Source organism: Haliotis asinina, chromosome 2 (assembly GCF_037392515.1).
Source record: "Haliotis asinina isolate JCU_RB_2024 chromosome 2, JCU_Hal_asi_v2, whole genome shotgun sequence".
In the NCBI taxonomy this organism is placed as follows: domain Eukaryota; kingdom Metazoa; phylum Mollusca; class Gastropoda; order Lepetellida; family Haliotidae; genus Haliotis; species Haliotis asinina.
The window spans coordinates 17,188,010-17,204,867 of NC_090281.1; the positions used below are offsets into that span (position 1 = coordinate 17,188,010).

At 38.6% G+C, this 16,858-nt stretch overlaps 1 protein-coding gene across 1 annotated transcript in view; it reads right to left on the reverse strand.

Moving 5' to 3' along the window:
• Positions 1-222: 222 nt before the first annotated feature.
• The window catches only part of LOC137273327 (formin-binding protein 1-like), a 77,554-nt gene continuing 60,918 nt past the window's right edge, over positions 223-16,858 (reverse strand). The window contains exons 4-14 of the mRNA XM_067805915.1: positions 15,702-15,849; positions 15,283-15,345; positions 14,864-14,968; positions 14,373-14,501; positions 12,589-12,735; positions 11,899-12,114; positions 4,052-4,164; positions 3,144-3,276; positions 2,348-2,496; positions 1,780-1,865; positions 223-1,462 (exon numbers count right to left, since the gene is read on the reverse strand). Of these exons, the coding sequence (XP_067662016.1) occupies positions 1,299-1,462; positions 1,780-1,865; positions 2,348-2,496; positions 3,144-3,276; positions 4,052-4,164; positions 11,899-12,114; positions 12,589-12,735; positions 14,373-14,501; positions 14,864-14,968; positions 15,283-15,345; positions 15,702-15,849 (1,453 nt within the window). The 3' untranslated portion in view covers positions 223-1,298. The remainder of the gene's footprint in view (positions 1,463-1,779; positions 1,866-2,347; positions 2,497-3,143; positions 3,277-4,051; positions 4,165-11,898; positions 12,115-12,588; positions 12,736-14,372; positions 14,502-14,863; positions 14,969-15,282; positions 15,346-15,701; positions 15,850-16,858) is intronic.

The following is a 16,858-nucleotide window of genomic DNA, read 5'->3' on the forward strand; positions in this document are numbered from 1 at the left end:
CAAAACTACAGTCTAAAACACAGCAGAAAGACAGCTCTTTGATGTAGCAGCATTAATATCCACTCTGACCACGAACATGTGTAAATTACACAATGTAAATGCATTGTCAGTGGTCTTCTTACATCTGTTTATCAAAGAGCGACCTTTCAGACATCTGCAAGACTAAACCTTATTCCCTCATTCAAATCTACATCAAGAGGTAATTTTCTTCATTCAGTCCTCTTTTGTTCATTATCCAAACATTTCCTCGACAACTGTGTAACTCTTGTATACATACATTCCTTCTAGAAAACTACAGAACACATTTATATCATATTGCATCATTCTACAGAGTCTTGTTCCAGGGTCCACGGTGTTGTTGCCAGCACTTCAACCGAGAGACATTTTGTATCCAGTCAATGCAGACGAAATCCTCTACCAACAAGGTGTCTCGGTCTGCATTACATGCTGTTTTATAGGATGCTGATGACCCTGGGTTAGTGAATGTGCAGACACAAACCAGGATCAAAGGGGGAAAGAAAAAGGAAGAGACACCAGAAATGGGCTTCACACTTTGTAAGCATGTGTGGTGAGCCATTGCTTTAACCACTGGGCTACCCCACTGCCCCTAAGTAATAATGACACCACGGACTAAAACTTGACTGGCCTCCTTTCTGAAGCAGTACTGACGCAGGTCATCAATGACCTGATTCAACATCATGGACCTTGGACTGTAGTGGGAGAGGTTGGAAGCTGCTATGGCTATAGGCAGATACTGCCCAGATTGAGGGTATCATCAGTGGACTCCTGTACCCTTCAAGGTGAATCTTGGTAGCTTGGCAACTGATGCAATCTTCTACTGCACAAGGTCAGAACATGTATTTTATGTAGTTGGTTTTTGATACAATCACAAGTGAATTTAATGTAGCTGAGGCAAGCTCCGCCTCCTCATGTCCTGATGGGGCAGCATAGGCATCTCATTGACTGCAAGCATGGAGCTGTAGGCTGACCACTTGAAAGATGACCTTCGTTACCTCGTCACCCGATGATACAACTTTTACATATTCTGAGTCGGCTCTCAGTCTGTTAAAACAGGACAGTGCATGTACCACATGTTCTATAGCATGGCTTGATGATGGAACTATGTAGACAATCTGTTCCAAACTCTAGTGGGATCTGCCCGCTCCGGGCACCCTAATGTTCTCATGGTTATGAAACACGACACTCAATCAGCAGCTTGCATCCTGGAGATCTCCTCATTTAACAACCGACAGTGACATCTTTCAGGTCTGTGAACTAGGGTAATGCTACATGGTGTGCTAGACTTGATCATGATCGTACAGGTGGACCTCGATGTAGGACGTCGGCACGAAGCCCTCCGAGGTATCGTCCCGCTTCACCCGCGTCCATCCATCGCCCTGGTCGGCCTCTATGATGTTAAACTCTTCATTCTCCATCATGGAGATTGACCCTTCGCTGCTTCCTGAAAACCATAAGAACAAGGTGCACTTATCTGAGGGAGGTGAAATGGAATGGCATTTAATTATACATTCAATATTATTGCACTTTCAAGGTGTGAGTATGTATGTGTGTATACACATCCCTGTACTAGTCGTGACTAATGCTGGTTAATGGTGCAGGTCCACTGAGATAAAACACAGCAGCATTGAGTGCAGACACAGGGGCTCAAAACACTGACAGTTTAGGTTTAAACCACTGCATCTACTCAATCACTGAGGCAGTCTATATGCAGAGTTAAAGATGCTCTGGTCTGAATGTCGTATCAGCTGTAAAACTCACCATCAAATGGATATAATGCCCGACAAGTTCCAATGATAGGAAAAGTTTCAAATTCATCCTCCCCTTCTTCATCTCCATCGATAGGCCTGAATAACATAGTAGCAATGCGTGTGACGTACATATCAACATATATAACTGGCAGTAAAGAAAACATGGAAATACTTATATCACAGGAATAATCCACCTGTATTGTTCAGCTAGATGTATATGATGAGGACATATGAGCATGGACATATGGCTGATAAACCCAACAAACACGACAATCTGGTATTCAAACACAATCATAGGCGCCTGTATTGACCTAGGGACATAGCTCTGTACAGCAACACATTACTATACTTGTGGGTTTAGTTTTATTTCTCTATAAAACATATTCTGGTTATATCAGGGTAGGAGGAGAGCATAAATGAGGCAGGTCACTTCATAAAACCTTTACATACTAGGACAGTGTTGACAAACCCAGAAACATAATCAGAGTAAACGAGGATTCAAACTCCTAACAAATTTTGGTGCCTTAGATGACAATATTCCATGTCCCCAGTGACTGACAATGACAGCAATGACTTACGCATAAACATTATGCTGCAGGTTTGGTGTTCCTGGCTCGGAGACCTGCTGTTGACTGGCTGGGGTACTGCCATCTGACACACTCGGGGACAGTGACTCATTAGATGTACTGTGGCGCCGATGTTTACCATCCGCCTCACCTAGATAATTCTGGAACACAAAACACAAGCATAGTTTGTTGGACATAATGTTGTGTACCGACGTTTAGCATCACCTAAGATAAGTGATTACAGAACATCCAAAAATCGATCAATAGGGGATTAATCGGAGTGCTGGTAGGGACTCCTATGTCAACACAATTTAATCTAGACATTACACTGACAGAAGTCATTTGGATTGGCATGCCTTTCATACTGAGTCTGGCCTTGAGTAGCACAGTGCAATAGACACATTTTATCCCAGAGTCTAGTGATGAACTATTTCACTGTTTCAATCAGATGAATCAGATACTGATTTTGCAATTTCATAAACTTAAAAGTCACTTAAGATTTATATCAAATTGCCTAAAAGAGGAAAACACACATGGTTTTGAAAAAGCCAAAATACTTCCGTAGTTTCAAATCATTTTGTAATATGTATTCATATGTATTTAAGATCAAGGTATAAGGTGAGAAAAACAATCCCCAAAAGAATGCAAATGACGTGTAGGGATCACCCTTTTACACTGAAGTCTTCTGAACATGTTTCAGGATCTACTGATTAAAGAGAGTGATATGACTTGTCATTGTGGCCAACTGCTCCTACACTGTGTTTGTACATATCATATTAGCTTTAATGGCATTGATGTTTCCACTCACCTCAAACTTATGCAGATCTTGCCGTAGATCGTCTATCTTTTGAGCATTTTCTTCTATTTTCTTATCTAAGGTACTTGGATCTCCTAGAGCTGGGTTGTTTGCATAAACATCTTTCATCTTCAACATGCCTTCCCTGTAACAGTAATTGTTATACATTATCCCTGTTGCAATATTTGACAACACGCATACATAATCTCAAGTTTAACTGTGCCAACGGCAAATCACATATAATCTCAAGTAGCCTGAACTATTAATTTCTCTGCCAAAAGCAAGTCACATTCTACTTCATTACAGTATCTATGCCTGGTCTGGCCCTAAAGATTACTGCATTCGTAACTACTTGTCTCTTTCTGTGACTCGTACCTCTCTCGCACACCATCATTGCCAAGGATCCTGGCAAATCAATCAGAATTGCGTGTAGCAAAATGCATTTCATAACATGAAAATGGTGGAACTGTTGAACTTTAAAACTTCGTTAAACTATACAAAGTGCCATGTAAATGTAAACTTTGAGCTAAGGGATGAACAACTTTCAACACTGAAACATACGTGCAAAGGGAATGACCGCATAGCTCCTTTGCCCGGGGGATGTAGGACATTCTAAGAGCCATGTTTGGAAATTCAGTGTTTTCTTTCCTTGATAATAGTACTAGACTATTTTTATCTCCATGTCCATTTGCGCTTACACAGGACCCAGTTGTAAACATGGCCATGAGAGGGGTGGCTCGCTGTAATGACATGAGTAGTTATGAATGAAGATTACTGCTCCTCCACACCAATACAGTACCTCTCTGCCTGGTCTACCCTAAAGACTGAAGACTGCTGCTCTCCCACACCCCTACAGTACCCTCTCAGCCAGGTCTACCCTAAAGACTGAAGACTGCTGCTCTCCCATAGCCCTACAGTACCTCTCTGCCTGTTCTTTGGCCATTTCCTTCTTGATTGCATCAATCTTCTGCTGCAGCTTCTTCCGACGCTGATTGGGTGGCAGGTCACTGAAGTCTTCCTTTGGGTCATCCACCTGTAGAAAATCACACGTGTTTGATCCAACATTAGACTGAGGTACATTCAGGTTAACTTATATCAATAGGGCAATGTCACACACATTTAACACATCGTTTCTGACAAAGTTTGCTTTATTTACCACAAAGCATGTCATTCACATAAGAATATTCTACATGATCATAAAGCAAAGCAAGAAAAGCTGCTAATTCTGCGTTCTCAAAGTATTAGGTTCATGTCTTGTTACTCAACATTATTCAATGTTAATCACAGGCATACCAGTTCATGGTACCCATATGAATTCATATACAATGAAACTAGAGGTATCTCACTGGCATCAGCTCACATAATCATAATAATCATCATCGTCGTCATCATCGCAAAAGTAAAATTGTATGAAAATCCTCCTGAGGTCAATGACCTCATACTAGCGTCTACTACTGATGAACCTCGCCTGCATGCATACATGCAATACCAAAGCATACCACAGCATGCAGTTTCTGCCTCTGTTGTTTATAACCATCTAAATCTGTTTGGGTATTCTGTTAATTTACCTGTAATCATGGGACAGTCATAAGCCAATTTTAAGTATGAATTTACAAATGTCAACAGATGAAAAAGATGATGTATTCAGCAGGTGGAGGCCCCTTTCCATAAAATGGTAAGTATATTCAGCAAATCTACCAAATAAAATCAACAAAAATAATTTCAGGAAAAAAAACAATGCAAGCTTGAGGAGAATGTGTTGTTTCAGTTCTTGAAAAACATGCAAAAACACTTGTTAGCGTTTGGAGAATGTTGAGTAGTCTCCTGATACCAGCAAGAGGACAGTGTTGTGGAAGTCAGCATGACCTGCCTACTTGGGAAGTCAAGTGTTGATACTGTGCAGCCATACACTCATGACCACGTGGCTCTATTTACAGCTTCTGGCTCGATAACAATACTAAATCTCCACTTGCGTCTTGTAAACAAAGTCGTACCAAATAGTTGTCATCCACTGTTTTCACTTAGCCTGAATTAATATGAACTAAACTAGGCTTGCTGAAGCTTTTTCGCAATACAGCTATTTGGGGAAAGTAAGCTGAAATATCCATATCACAGAACTCATTTTATTCAATGAATTCATCTTTGTGAACACTGGAAAGTAATGTCTGGTAGCACGTCAAATGAAATTAATTTAAAACTGACATCAGTGGTTTCATCCCCTAACTGTGTCATACAAAAAAATGGCACTTGTATGTTACCCATCCTGGCTCTAAGCATTCAGGGGATAATCCAAGGACTAGTCATGAGTGAGTACTGTGTTCGTGTGGAGGATCCATGTTAGACTGCACTATTGTATCTCTGTCTGCCTTCTAGATTCAAACAGCCCTAATCCGGACAAGTATGTGCAACCACATAAACATGAACATACAAGTGCAGTAATTTTGAACATGGTGTTAAACCCTCAACTCAGATATTAGAGTTTAAAGGAACACATGCAGGTTTCAGAGTTAGTAATGTTGTGTTGAGCTGCAATATTTCAGCAGTAAGGCAACATCACAGAAATAACAACCTCAAACAGGAATATCAATGATTGGTACAATTATGCAAATCTGCTACAGAGTGAGTTTAGTTTTAGCACTATTCCAGCAAACATCACAGCAGGGGACACCAGCAATGAGGGGGATTAGAAACCTGGACCTTCGGTGTGACAAAAATCAGCTAGAGACACAGTATCAGAGATGTCACAGCCTGGTCACCCAATCCTACATTTACCACCTATTACAAACAATTTGAAACATAGGACACTTGGAAGTCATTCTGTTTTAACGTCCTCCAGACTTGTCACAGGGTATCAAACACACCAAGCAATGGAGCACAACTTCAGGCCATTGGCAGGTCATTCATTCATTTGCTGTTTAAAGCTACTTTCTGCAACACTCCACTTGTGTGACAGTGGTCTGAATGTCTAAGTGAGCCTTGACTGGAGAATCCAATGATGGACATCATGGACAATCCTACACAAGTGGGATAAAATTGTGTGCATTACGCACGCCAGAAAGTCTGACAAGCTAAATAGGACAAATATGGGTTGCTGAAAAATAATTCTAACATGAATCTCCATGTGGGTGACCCTGAATTAGTCACAGCAACAGGAAGTAGTTTTAGATGCACCCACAGGGTCCAGGTTTTGTATTAGTGACAGTGTCATGTTAGAATAACACTGATTGTAATTCAAGTTCCCGGCACCACCATCCAGAGGTCAAGGTCATCATGATGGTTATGTACAACAGAAATAATTGGGTTAATAATGCACAAAACAGCGTTGGAGACGATCAAACTCAATGGAACAACTTGTTTTTTTCCCTTGTTTCCTAAATAGTTCAGAATGCATTTTGGAGAACATTCATTTAGAAAAATAAGGGGAGATAATTATAAAACACATGGTGATAAAACTTACGCTGTTTGGGAATGGAAGTTGAATAGGTGCAAGATATCATCTCATGACAAAATTTTTTAGCAAATATGAAAAACTGGAATGATTTTTCTCCATAGACAAATCGCGATATTTTGGTACCAACACTGCTTTGATGAAAATTTCTTGTTATATACAATAGTTGACAGTCATGCAACTTTCCTGATGACACCATAGAGTTGCTAGATGTTCTATAAGACAGTTACTATGGTTACATACTGAAGGTAATACATCTGGGACCCACAAGTTGTGGAATTTGTCACCAATGAATGCCACCTGTGAAACTTTCCTAATGCTTATTAATAATGTTGTGCTGTTTGTTAAGGTGCTCTTTGACAATTATTAAGAACGTTTCACAGAAAACACAATAGGTTTCCATCTGGTAATGTACAAGGGAGAAATATGGTCCTTATAGATAGACCAACTAAACTGACACTCAGATAGTGAAGATTTTTCTTCTACAAAATGTATAAGATTGTGTCCACTCTGAAACTCCAGATTTCAAATAAACAACAGCACAAGGTTACATAACTGACATGTCCTAACCAATTCTGACTCTATTCCTTGCAATTTAAACAGAAAACACATATATGTATATTTCTTGGGCCTGTTCTACAAAGTGGCTCAAGTAAACAGTGCTGTTTGTGTATTTGATAGCACTACACTTTTCATACACATTGGATCTTGAAAATTATGCCACAAAACTGTCACCAAGCTTCGTTGATAAAAGAGAGTTGTAGAAGATGCATTTCCTGGCTTAAGAAAGATTCATATATTTCTGGAGTCAATGTTCAGAGAGCATAGTGCAATTAAATATTTTCCCTTGTATATACACCAGAGAGGCAGGTAAATATCATGTTATATACCACAGATCCTATAGTCTATGGCTACCCCAGATTTGAATCATATTACTTGTTCTGCTGACATTTTTCATAGCAAATGCGTTCATGCTATAAATATTTGAAGAAAATAGAATTTGTTCCTTATATAGAAAGGAGAGAAAGATGCACACACAATTGTTATATTACAGTGCCATGAACAGTGATTTCTGGTAATCATTTGACAGGTAAAAGCCAGTGTGGCTATTTATAACATTTGCTTTGTGAAACAGTCAACAGAAGACACTGTGGAGCAGATTTGCCACACAACTAATTGTAGTCATGACATGGTGTAGAAAACTGACTATACTAATCCTAGACTGTCACAGTGTGTTGAATCAGCTAACTCTAGAAACTGAGTAAGATACTGGCCCAGTAGATCACCATATCAAGATGGAAAAAAGGCATCCCTGATATCTCCAGGATATACGTTCAGATATATCTCCACAATACCCTGGATGCATCTACATCTTTCCCTGATAATTATATTACCTCCCTTGGCTGGCTTATTATCCAATCCAGTGTCGATGCTGGGAAGTTGAGCATACCAATCACAACTCATTTTCGCTTCTTAAATTATCTAACTGATTAAACCTTGCAATACAAATGGTGGTAAAAGGAGTTCTTGCAAATATGTTTTAAGAGTTTCAGACCTGTCATTTTGTCTGTATGATTTCTCCCAAGATCTGAGATGCAGTGCAAACAAACCTTTGCAACCGTTATCTTTCTTGACACTTGCAACAGTGGCTCAGCAGATTGTCTACTGTGAGAAAGTGGAGCGAGTAATCAGAGGTAATAAAATGATCAGGCAGGGCGACAGATGCATCCTGAGTATAATGGAGATTTTATTGGAATGTGTACCCTGGAGATAATCACGATGAGAAAAAGGCAACCAGCAAGCACTGGTACCTGTGATTTGGAGGTCTGTTAAAGGGGCACTCACTCAAAAGAAACTGCATTGTATGGGACACATATTCAACATCATAAAACACAAAGGTGTTTGTAAATATTCCTTTCTGTTATAATTTTGTCTGGATTTTTATGCAGTAATTTCAGTTGCACAACTGTATCTTAGGAAGGTTTTCATTGTTTTCCATCTTTTGAGAGTGAATTTTGAGATATGCCCATGATGTAAAATAGGATGATATTCAGAGGAGAAGGGGATGGGCGCTTTCAAGTCTTACCCAAAATAACATACTCTGATATGATCATCTACGGAGCCTATTCGACACTTGGGTCTGGATTCTACAAGATATCATAGACACTGCTTACTTGGATCAATGTTCATATTCACAGGATTCATATGTGACATACTGCCTACATCTGTGACATATTGCATATATCTGTGATGTAGCTGTGACATATATTTCTAAGCTATGTCAGTATTACATATGTGCAACACGTTACTGGGGTATATAATCACATACTGCATTGAATTGGTGGAAACTTGCATCAGGGTTTATGTTAAGAAATTGAACTTTAAACATGGGTGTGGGTTGAAAAGAAGCATACTATCCTATCAGGAATAACAGTTAATGCATGTTAAGTCATGTAAAGTTGTCATATGCTGTCGTCTTAGTTTACTGAATGATGTCAATGTGAATTTGGAGTGAACAATACTTATGAAATAGAAGTTATTTTTCAATCTGAAATCTGAATTTAAACTTTTTATTGTCAACAAATTCAGAAAATGTAACATTCTGGAAACTTCAACCTTACGATACATATTTCTATGGCCTTACAATACAGCTATTATGTAAAGTGACTGGGACTGACTATTATATACATTGTTCGTCTATGACATAGTGCAGAGGATCCAGTGAGAGACTGACGGACGACGGACAGTGACACAGACATATGAGGTGGGCGACATATTTACCGTGGTAGAGATTGTGGGTAACTGCGATAACAGCTAGAAACAAAATAAATACACAGATAGCCTTCAGTTACAAAGTATCTAGCTTGGATGAAAATCTATAGCCTTCCATGTCAATATGTATTCAACTGTTTCTGTATGAAGCTACACTAACTAAACATCAAAGTCTTCATATCAGAACAAAGTTTGAATTCATAGAAACATGCCTGAAGGCACACTGTACCAAGTTGACGAGACAAGTCAGCTACCCATTTACTGCAGATGGATTCATCTTACAGAGAAGGGATTAAAAGATTTGAATAAAATAGCAATATTGTCTCGTGTTGATGAAATCATCCAAATGGATCCAAAGTAGAGCCAGACAAGATGCTGATATAGGTGACATGTCAAACAAAACTGTGGCAAACAAACACCTCAGTGTCAGCCATATTTCTAAATAAATGATAAACTTTACTATATTAACACTTCTTTTTCCTGAAAAAAACAAACAAAACAAGAGCAGTGTAAAAATGACACACAAAATACCAAAAAATAAACAAAAAATATCTGTAAAGCAACCTGACCATGCAGCTTGATAAAGATAACCCAAATATGCCAGTACAAGAACAGGACCCTTTAGTGTTCCATGGAGTCACTATGCCAGCATATTAATTGAAAATATCAACTTCTGTAAGTGTATGACTATATTTTAAAGCATTATCTGATTAGTTACTACTTGTGGTTTACCAAATAGTGTATTTCCTCAATAAAATATTGTTGATAGCCTACATTATTTTTATGCAATGATTTCCCTCTGATATAATCATGGTTATACAGGTAAACAGAGTCTGAAAGAAATATTGCTCTGGTTTTTAATCAACGTAATGTAATAGCTTCTACTGATGTATTTACAAAATCAAATTAAAATGACATATTTGGATGTTGTAAATGTTACATGGAACAACAGGTTTCCTCCCCATCTGGCGAATACTGCTTGCAGGACAACAAGTCACACACCTACTCATGCCATGCTGAAACATAGGACTGGGTACGAAACAGGAAACTGAAGGGAAACTAAAATGCAGGATGGAAAACCGGACTGCATTCTTTACATACCAATAATCCAATGATCTTTAACATGAGGAAAAACAAATAATAATGACTGGCTAGAAAAAAAAAAGTTTGGTAAGAAATTCTCCCGAGAAACCTGTTGGTTGTTAACACTCACACAATAACATCGAAGAGAAACCTACGAACAAATTGGGTTAACATTCAGACACCAAGCATTCAAATTGAAAAGAATATATCCTGACAAAAAGTCTGAAGCATCATAACATTAATACATCTCTTGAGTTAAATCAGCTGTCAGGAAAGGTGTATTGAATTCATGAAATGAACAATGGTAAAAGATCTGCTGCATGAGTTCACACAAAACCGTGAGAATACACATAAATTGATGTGATGAAAGAGCTGTTGAAGGACAGAACATCATGAAGGATGATGATATATGTCTGACAACTGATCTAACTCAGGATCTTCACTGACATCCAACATTTAGTCTAACTGCCATTAAACAGACCTGAGATTTCTGCAGCACCAGTTAACAAAGAAATCATGATTTAATCTGTCACATGAAAAGAAATCTTTCATAAACCAACCTGGAAACCCCCTTATTTACATATTTCAAACTGGAAATAACGATAAATACTGATAGATACAACCCCTCAAAAAAATAAAATAAAAATAAAAAGTAACACCTAGCAGTACATGAAGAATATCTCACTTAACACATGATATCGGTGGTCAGGAGTATATATGCAAGACGTTGTCAAATACATTAAGTGCATACCACACAGTTTCTACAGCACAAGCTGAATGTATATATTGTCTAGCCTAACAGCTAATGCAACACACAGTCTAGCTTGGGTTAGTGGCATATGGCTGCCAAGATATATAATCACTGGACAATTCTACAAATTTGCCTATACATATTTCACTGAACAATTCTACAAATATGCCTATACATATTTCACTAAAAATATGCGTATAATATTGTACAATTCCACAAATATACCTATACAGTTCATTGTACAATTTTACAAATATACCCATATATATTTAAGAACATTAACACTACAAATACACCTGGGTGAAGACCTCTTACAGTAAATTCAAAGTTAGAAGAAACATTGCGTTAAACAGAATTAATTTCCCTCCCATGTTAAATCACAATATGACAACACCTCACCCTTTAACAGTAAAAACAACCATCTATAACTGTATCAGTACTGCCAACACAAGATAAGGGAACAATAAATGCATATTACAAAGTTTTGGAGTTTGTCAAATGCTAAAATAAAACCTTCTGGTGATTCACGTATACAGAGACTAAGACAGTATACTTACTGGTCTGTATGACTAACTATGCTAAATGCATCATTCCCTTATGTTCTGCTGTAATAATGTGCTTCCTAAACACAACAGAGCACATTCCTGTTAACATACTAATTCAGAAATGACCAAAATGTTAGTAGAGAGAACAACGATCTTGACATGACCTACCTTTGATGACTGAAATAAACCAAATATTCCCCCTCGTTTCCGACTCTTGCCAGAGACAGTAGATGTCTTGTAGGTATTTTTCATGTCTGAAGGCGTTAATTTTGGTGTGGAGTGGTTCGAGTTTTCTGTGGCCTGCATGTTGCTCAGATCTTCGAATGGAATGTCATTGGGGACCTGAAACCCTGACTTGTGCCTCTCGATAACCAACTTTGAATCCTGGAAACGTAAAGGAACAGTGAGTGAGGGGCCCAAGGTAGCTATCAGAAGGTAACACAACCCACAAACATCAGGGTTAGAATAGGTCTTCAGTAACCCATGATTGTCATAAGCGGCAACAAACGGGATCAAGAGGTCAGGCTTGCTGACTTGTTTGACACATCAATGTATCCCTATTGTGTAGATCAATGCTAATGCTACTGATCACTGGATTATCTGGTCCAGAGTCGACTGTTTACAAACAACAACCATATAGCTGGAATATTGCTCAGTGTGGCATAAAACTAACCTCACTGTAAATAAATAATTTTTTTGTAATTAGGAGGAAGATAAGCATAACAGCTAAATATCAGGGTCAAAACAGTAACAATTAATAATAAGCTTGGAGTCTCTGTCTACTTCAGGGCTAAGCATAAACAAAGCCCTCTCTGCTAGCTTCTTAACACCACATGCATGTTCCTAATGGATTCTCACTTCTTTTGCGTCAATGGCTGCTGCAGCCTTCTGCATGCCGTCGATGCAGGTATTGATGATGGGGATGACATTCCTGTCCGCCTCTGCACTCTGACTTATAGCGGACTGAAGGCGGTTTATTCTTCTCTCGTCCATATCTTGTAAATTCTGAAACACACACAAATAAGCTTGTCATTTACTGTGAAAATAAGAAAACAGCTCTCTCAAACTAAAAGGGAAAAGGGTCAAATACTGTAAATCATTAAATTTTTGCGAGCCTGATATTTTTGCAAAAATTGCGAATGACTTGAGCTCGCAAAAATATCATGACGCAGTTTGCTGGTAGAATGCAATGAATAATCAGCAAACAACCTGTCCCATCTTTGCTTTATTATTCACCAGTTCATATAATTAACAATAGATCTAGACAATACATATATTAAGCAATGACAACAACACAGACAATGACTAGTTACTAGCATTACTCGTATTCACGTGTCACACGTCAAACAATGGATACGTGAACAAAAGTCACTCAATCAGTACGTCCGATAGTCCAGATAGGCGCCAGCCACGCAACACACATTTCTTAGAGACTGTTTGAAAGGCCAAGACCATCCAGCGGGCGTGGATGGGTTTCATGACACTTATCTGGAGATCAACAGCTTCCACGACATTGTCTAAACTGGTCCTTCATAGTCATTCCATTTAACTTAATCCCTCTGAACTGTTTTAAGCTTATCTGGCCTATGCAGCACGTGTTGTTTTCACAAAAACATCAGTGACTGCATACATGCAGAAGCACTCCACTGAATGGTGTTCAAAATTAGCGGCACGGCAAACTTTAATACATGATTGGATTTACTTCAGATAAAACTTTCAGATGCGAGTAAGCTTTGAAACTGTCAAACTAAACTATGTTTTGAGTCGCAAAAATATCTCGACGTAAAAACTTCTGTTGGTCGCCACTCGCAAAAATATCAAGACGTAAAAATTTTGTGATTTACAGTAATACAAGGCAAAAATATTGGAAGAGACAATATGGCATGTGGTCTCGTTCAAAGAGCTCAGAAGTTGAGCTCAAGATGTTCGATATATTCACCAAGTTTTGCATAAAAAATAATGAAAACTTTTGAATTATGCTGTGGAAACAAAGGTCATCCCTCCCTTTTGAGACTAAGTCCGAATCTTCTTCAGAGAAACCAAGAAAAATATAAATGACAAAAAATCTGTTAATAGCAAAAGGCACTACCTTAGGTTCTGTTTGTTATATCTACCAATTTGGTTGAAAAATATTGAACAGTTTTTAGCTATGCTCCGGGAACAAATTGATTAGGGATGGATGGACAAGGAGATAACAATATCCCCTGCATTACATGCCTGGGAAGATAACAATTGAGTATGGACCAGGCAATCAAGTGACTGAGCATCGATCTACAGAATTGGGATACAATGACACATGCAAACCAAGTCTGTGAACCTGAGCCTCATCAGTCACATGGGCTGATCCTTTTTGCACTGAGACATCTAAGAACATTTCAATGCACGGTTCCATTTGATAACATAATGTCAGGAGGGGCACAAAAGGTGCTTTCTGCTAAAAAATGCATGTGTTATGAATAATTAAGGTGGGTTTCTACCTCAAATGAGCAGTGGGGTAGCCACTTAAAGCAATTATTTAATCTTCATGCCAGGTTCATTCATAACATGAGAACAATGTATGAGGCTCATTTCTGGTGTTCCCCACTGTGACATTGCAGGAATATTGCTAAAAGCAGCGTAAAACTAATCCCACTCACTCCTACCTGAAATACTTGTGGCATGCTGGTGGTATAATACTCTCTCTGGTGAGCATTGGTCTGCTGAAGCTGGGCAGCGTACTCATTCTTGCAATCCTCACATTGAGAAGCCTTTGTATTCATCACAATTCGATGCTAAAAAGCAAAGCAATAAAGACTGGAGTACAATCATCTACCAACTTACATAAGCACCGCTCGTCACAATTTCAGAATATATAAGAAGCAGTAATATACTGCTTTAGCCATATTTCAGGAATATCATAGATGGGAGGAATATTGCAAGTGTCTACAGGCGAATTGTCAGTAACTATCAAAATTACTAATATCACTTTTATACTTAGCGAAGAATGGGTTAAAATTCCTTTCTCTACACCAAACCGAATCCATAGGCAACACTTGGACAAGGAAACATTTACATACCACATCATTCACGAACAAAGCCCTGTATTGAAGTCAAGATCCATTGAAAGGGGACAGACCTAGAGTGTGATAATTACCTTTTCAACTTCAGCTCTGGACAGGTTAATGTCCGCATCCGCCTTCCTGTAATTGTCTAGAGCCTTCTCACTGTCTTTGAAAGCCCGTTCATACTGTCGTTTTGACTGAAATGTTCACAAATAATGTCACCATCATGTACATGTTACCATTAAATGAGAACAAGTTACTCTTATACCTTTGAATCAGTACAAAACATACGCTGGTATCAGACATTAAGACCACATTTCTTCTTTTGAGAACAATCAGTACACACGTCATATTTATATACAGTACAATTTTATAGAAATGCTTAATTAAGTGACATTTGCATGCAATATAATTACTGAGTAACTGATACAAAGCAAATCCTATATCGCCTAAATTAATCTAATTGTCTCCCCTTGTTCAGGTCTCCCTTCAAACATATCCTATATCTCACCTTATCTAACTGTTGGTATGATTGTTTCAGTGCATCTTGAATCTTTGTTCCTTCGTGCAAATGCTGAAATGAAAAACAATCATCCATGAACAACCTAAAAGAGTAAAGATCGGTAACTTTATCTTTAATTAATCTATGCCAAACGTCTTTGAATACTCTATCCAAAATTCTTCTATCTTTTCATGTCTGTGATGGGTAAAAAATATTTTTAAAGGTGGTCTTTAGTGGGTTTATAAACTCTTGTTTCGACATAAAGAGTTTTCGATTTGGATTATATCTTTGCTTGCTTGAAAAAATAATCTGACACATTTGAAAGGCTATTAGAGTCCGGTTTTACAGCAACAACATGGTAAACAAGTCAATGTTTTAACCATTAGGTTAGCCCAAATACCCCTAAAAAGACTGAAACATGTAGTCACCTTTTTCCTCTCCTGTCTGAGCTCTGTGATGAGGCCCTGCAGGTCTTTAAAGACAGTGCCCTGCAGGTTCTCAGCCACCATCTCATGCTGCCCAGCGATGTCATGCAGCTCTTTCACCATGTCCACAAATGCCCGTGACCACGAAAACCTGCAACACAAACTCATGGATAAGTACCTGTTTGTCAAAAAGGCTCTGATTACCTTATTTATTATAAATTACCCAGTAAAATGCAAAGCAGGACTAGTTTCCCCTAATCAGTATGTAATGGCATGCACCTGCCTTCCATAAAAGTTGGATCAGCAGCCAACCAAACCAACACTGAATAATTCAAGTCTTCTTTACCTGAAAATATGACAATTTGCCCCAAAATAGTGTGAAATGGCTGAAGCCTTCTATCTTTATAATTGGAACCAGTTTTCCGTTAACCAACAATGCAATATAGTTGTCTTCCTTGCCTTCAAAGTAACACCAGTTTGCCCCCAAACAGCATGACACGACTGAAGTCTCCATTCCCTGCCAAGTAAGGCCAGTTTTCTCCAAACTAGTATATGGCTGATGTCTTCATTCTCTAACAGGTAAGACCAGTTTTCCACCCCCAAGTATCTGGCTGAGGTCTTCATTCCCAACAAGTAAGATTAGTTTCCCCCAACTAGTGTATGGCTAAGGTCTTCATTTCTGCAAGTGAGTAAAGTTTCCCCCAACCAGCATGTTCAAACAGTTTTACTTGAGAACCGACTAGAACTGAGGTGATGAAGCAGTACAGCATGAGATATAGACAGAGGCCCTATCTGGCTGTCAGGTATATAGGGGGGATGCAATCCACCTGTAAGCATGAGGGTAACATCCAATACCTCCAGACATCCCAGACAGTTGCCAGGCAACACAGCTTAACATAGGTGGCACAGAGTGGTTAACCTGAAGTTCCATAGATAAAGCCAGGTAGGAATGAGATCAACTCACCGGGGCAGCTATTGATACTGGGTTAATCTACACAAGCAGGAAGTCAGTAGAGAGGCATTGGTTTTTAATTCCTCCAATATTTACAATAACCATGACAATTAAATTGTCTGCATTATCATGAACGCGAACCTTGGCATGAAAAATGAGTCACTATATCATTGTTTTTCACTACATATTTAACACAGTTATTGATAAG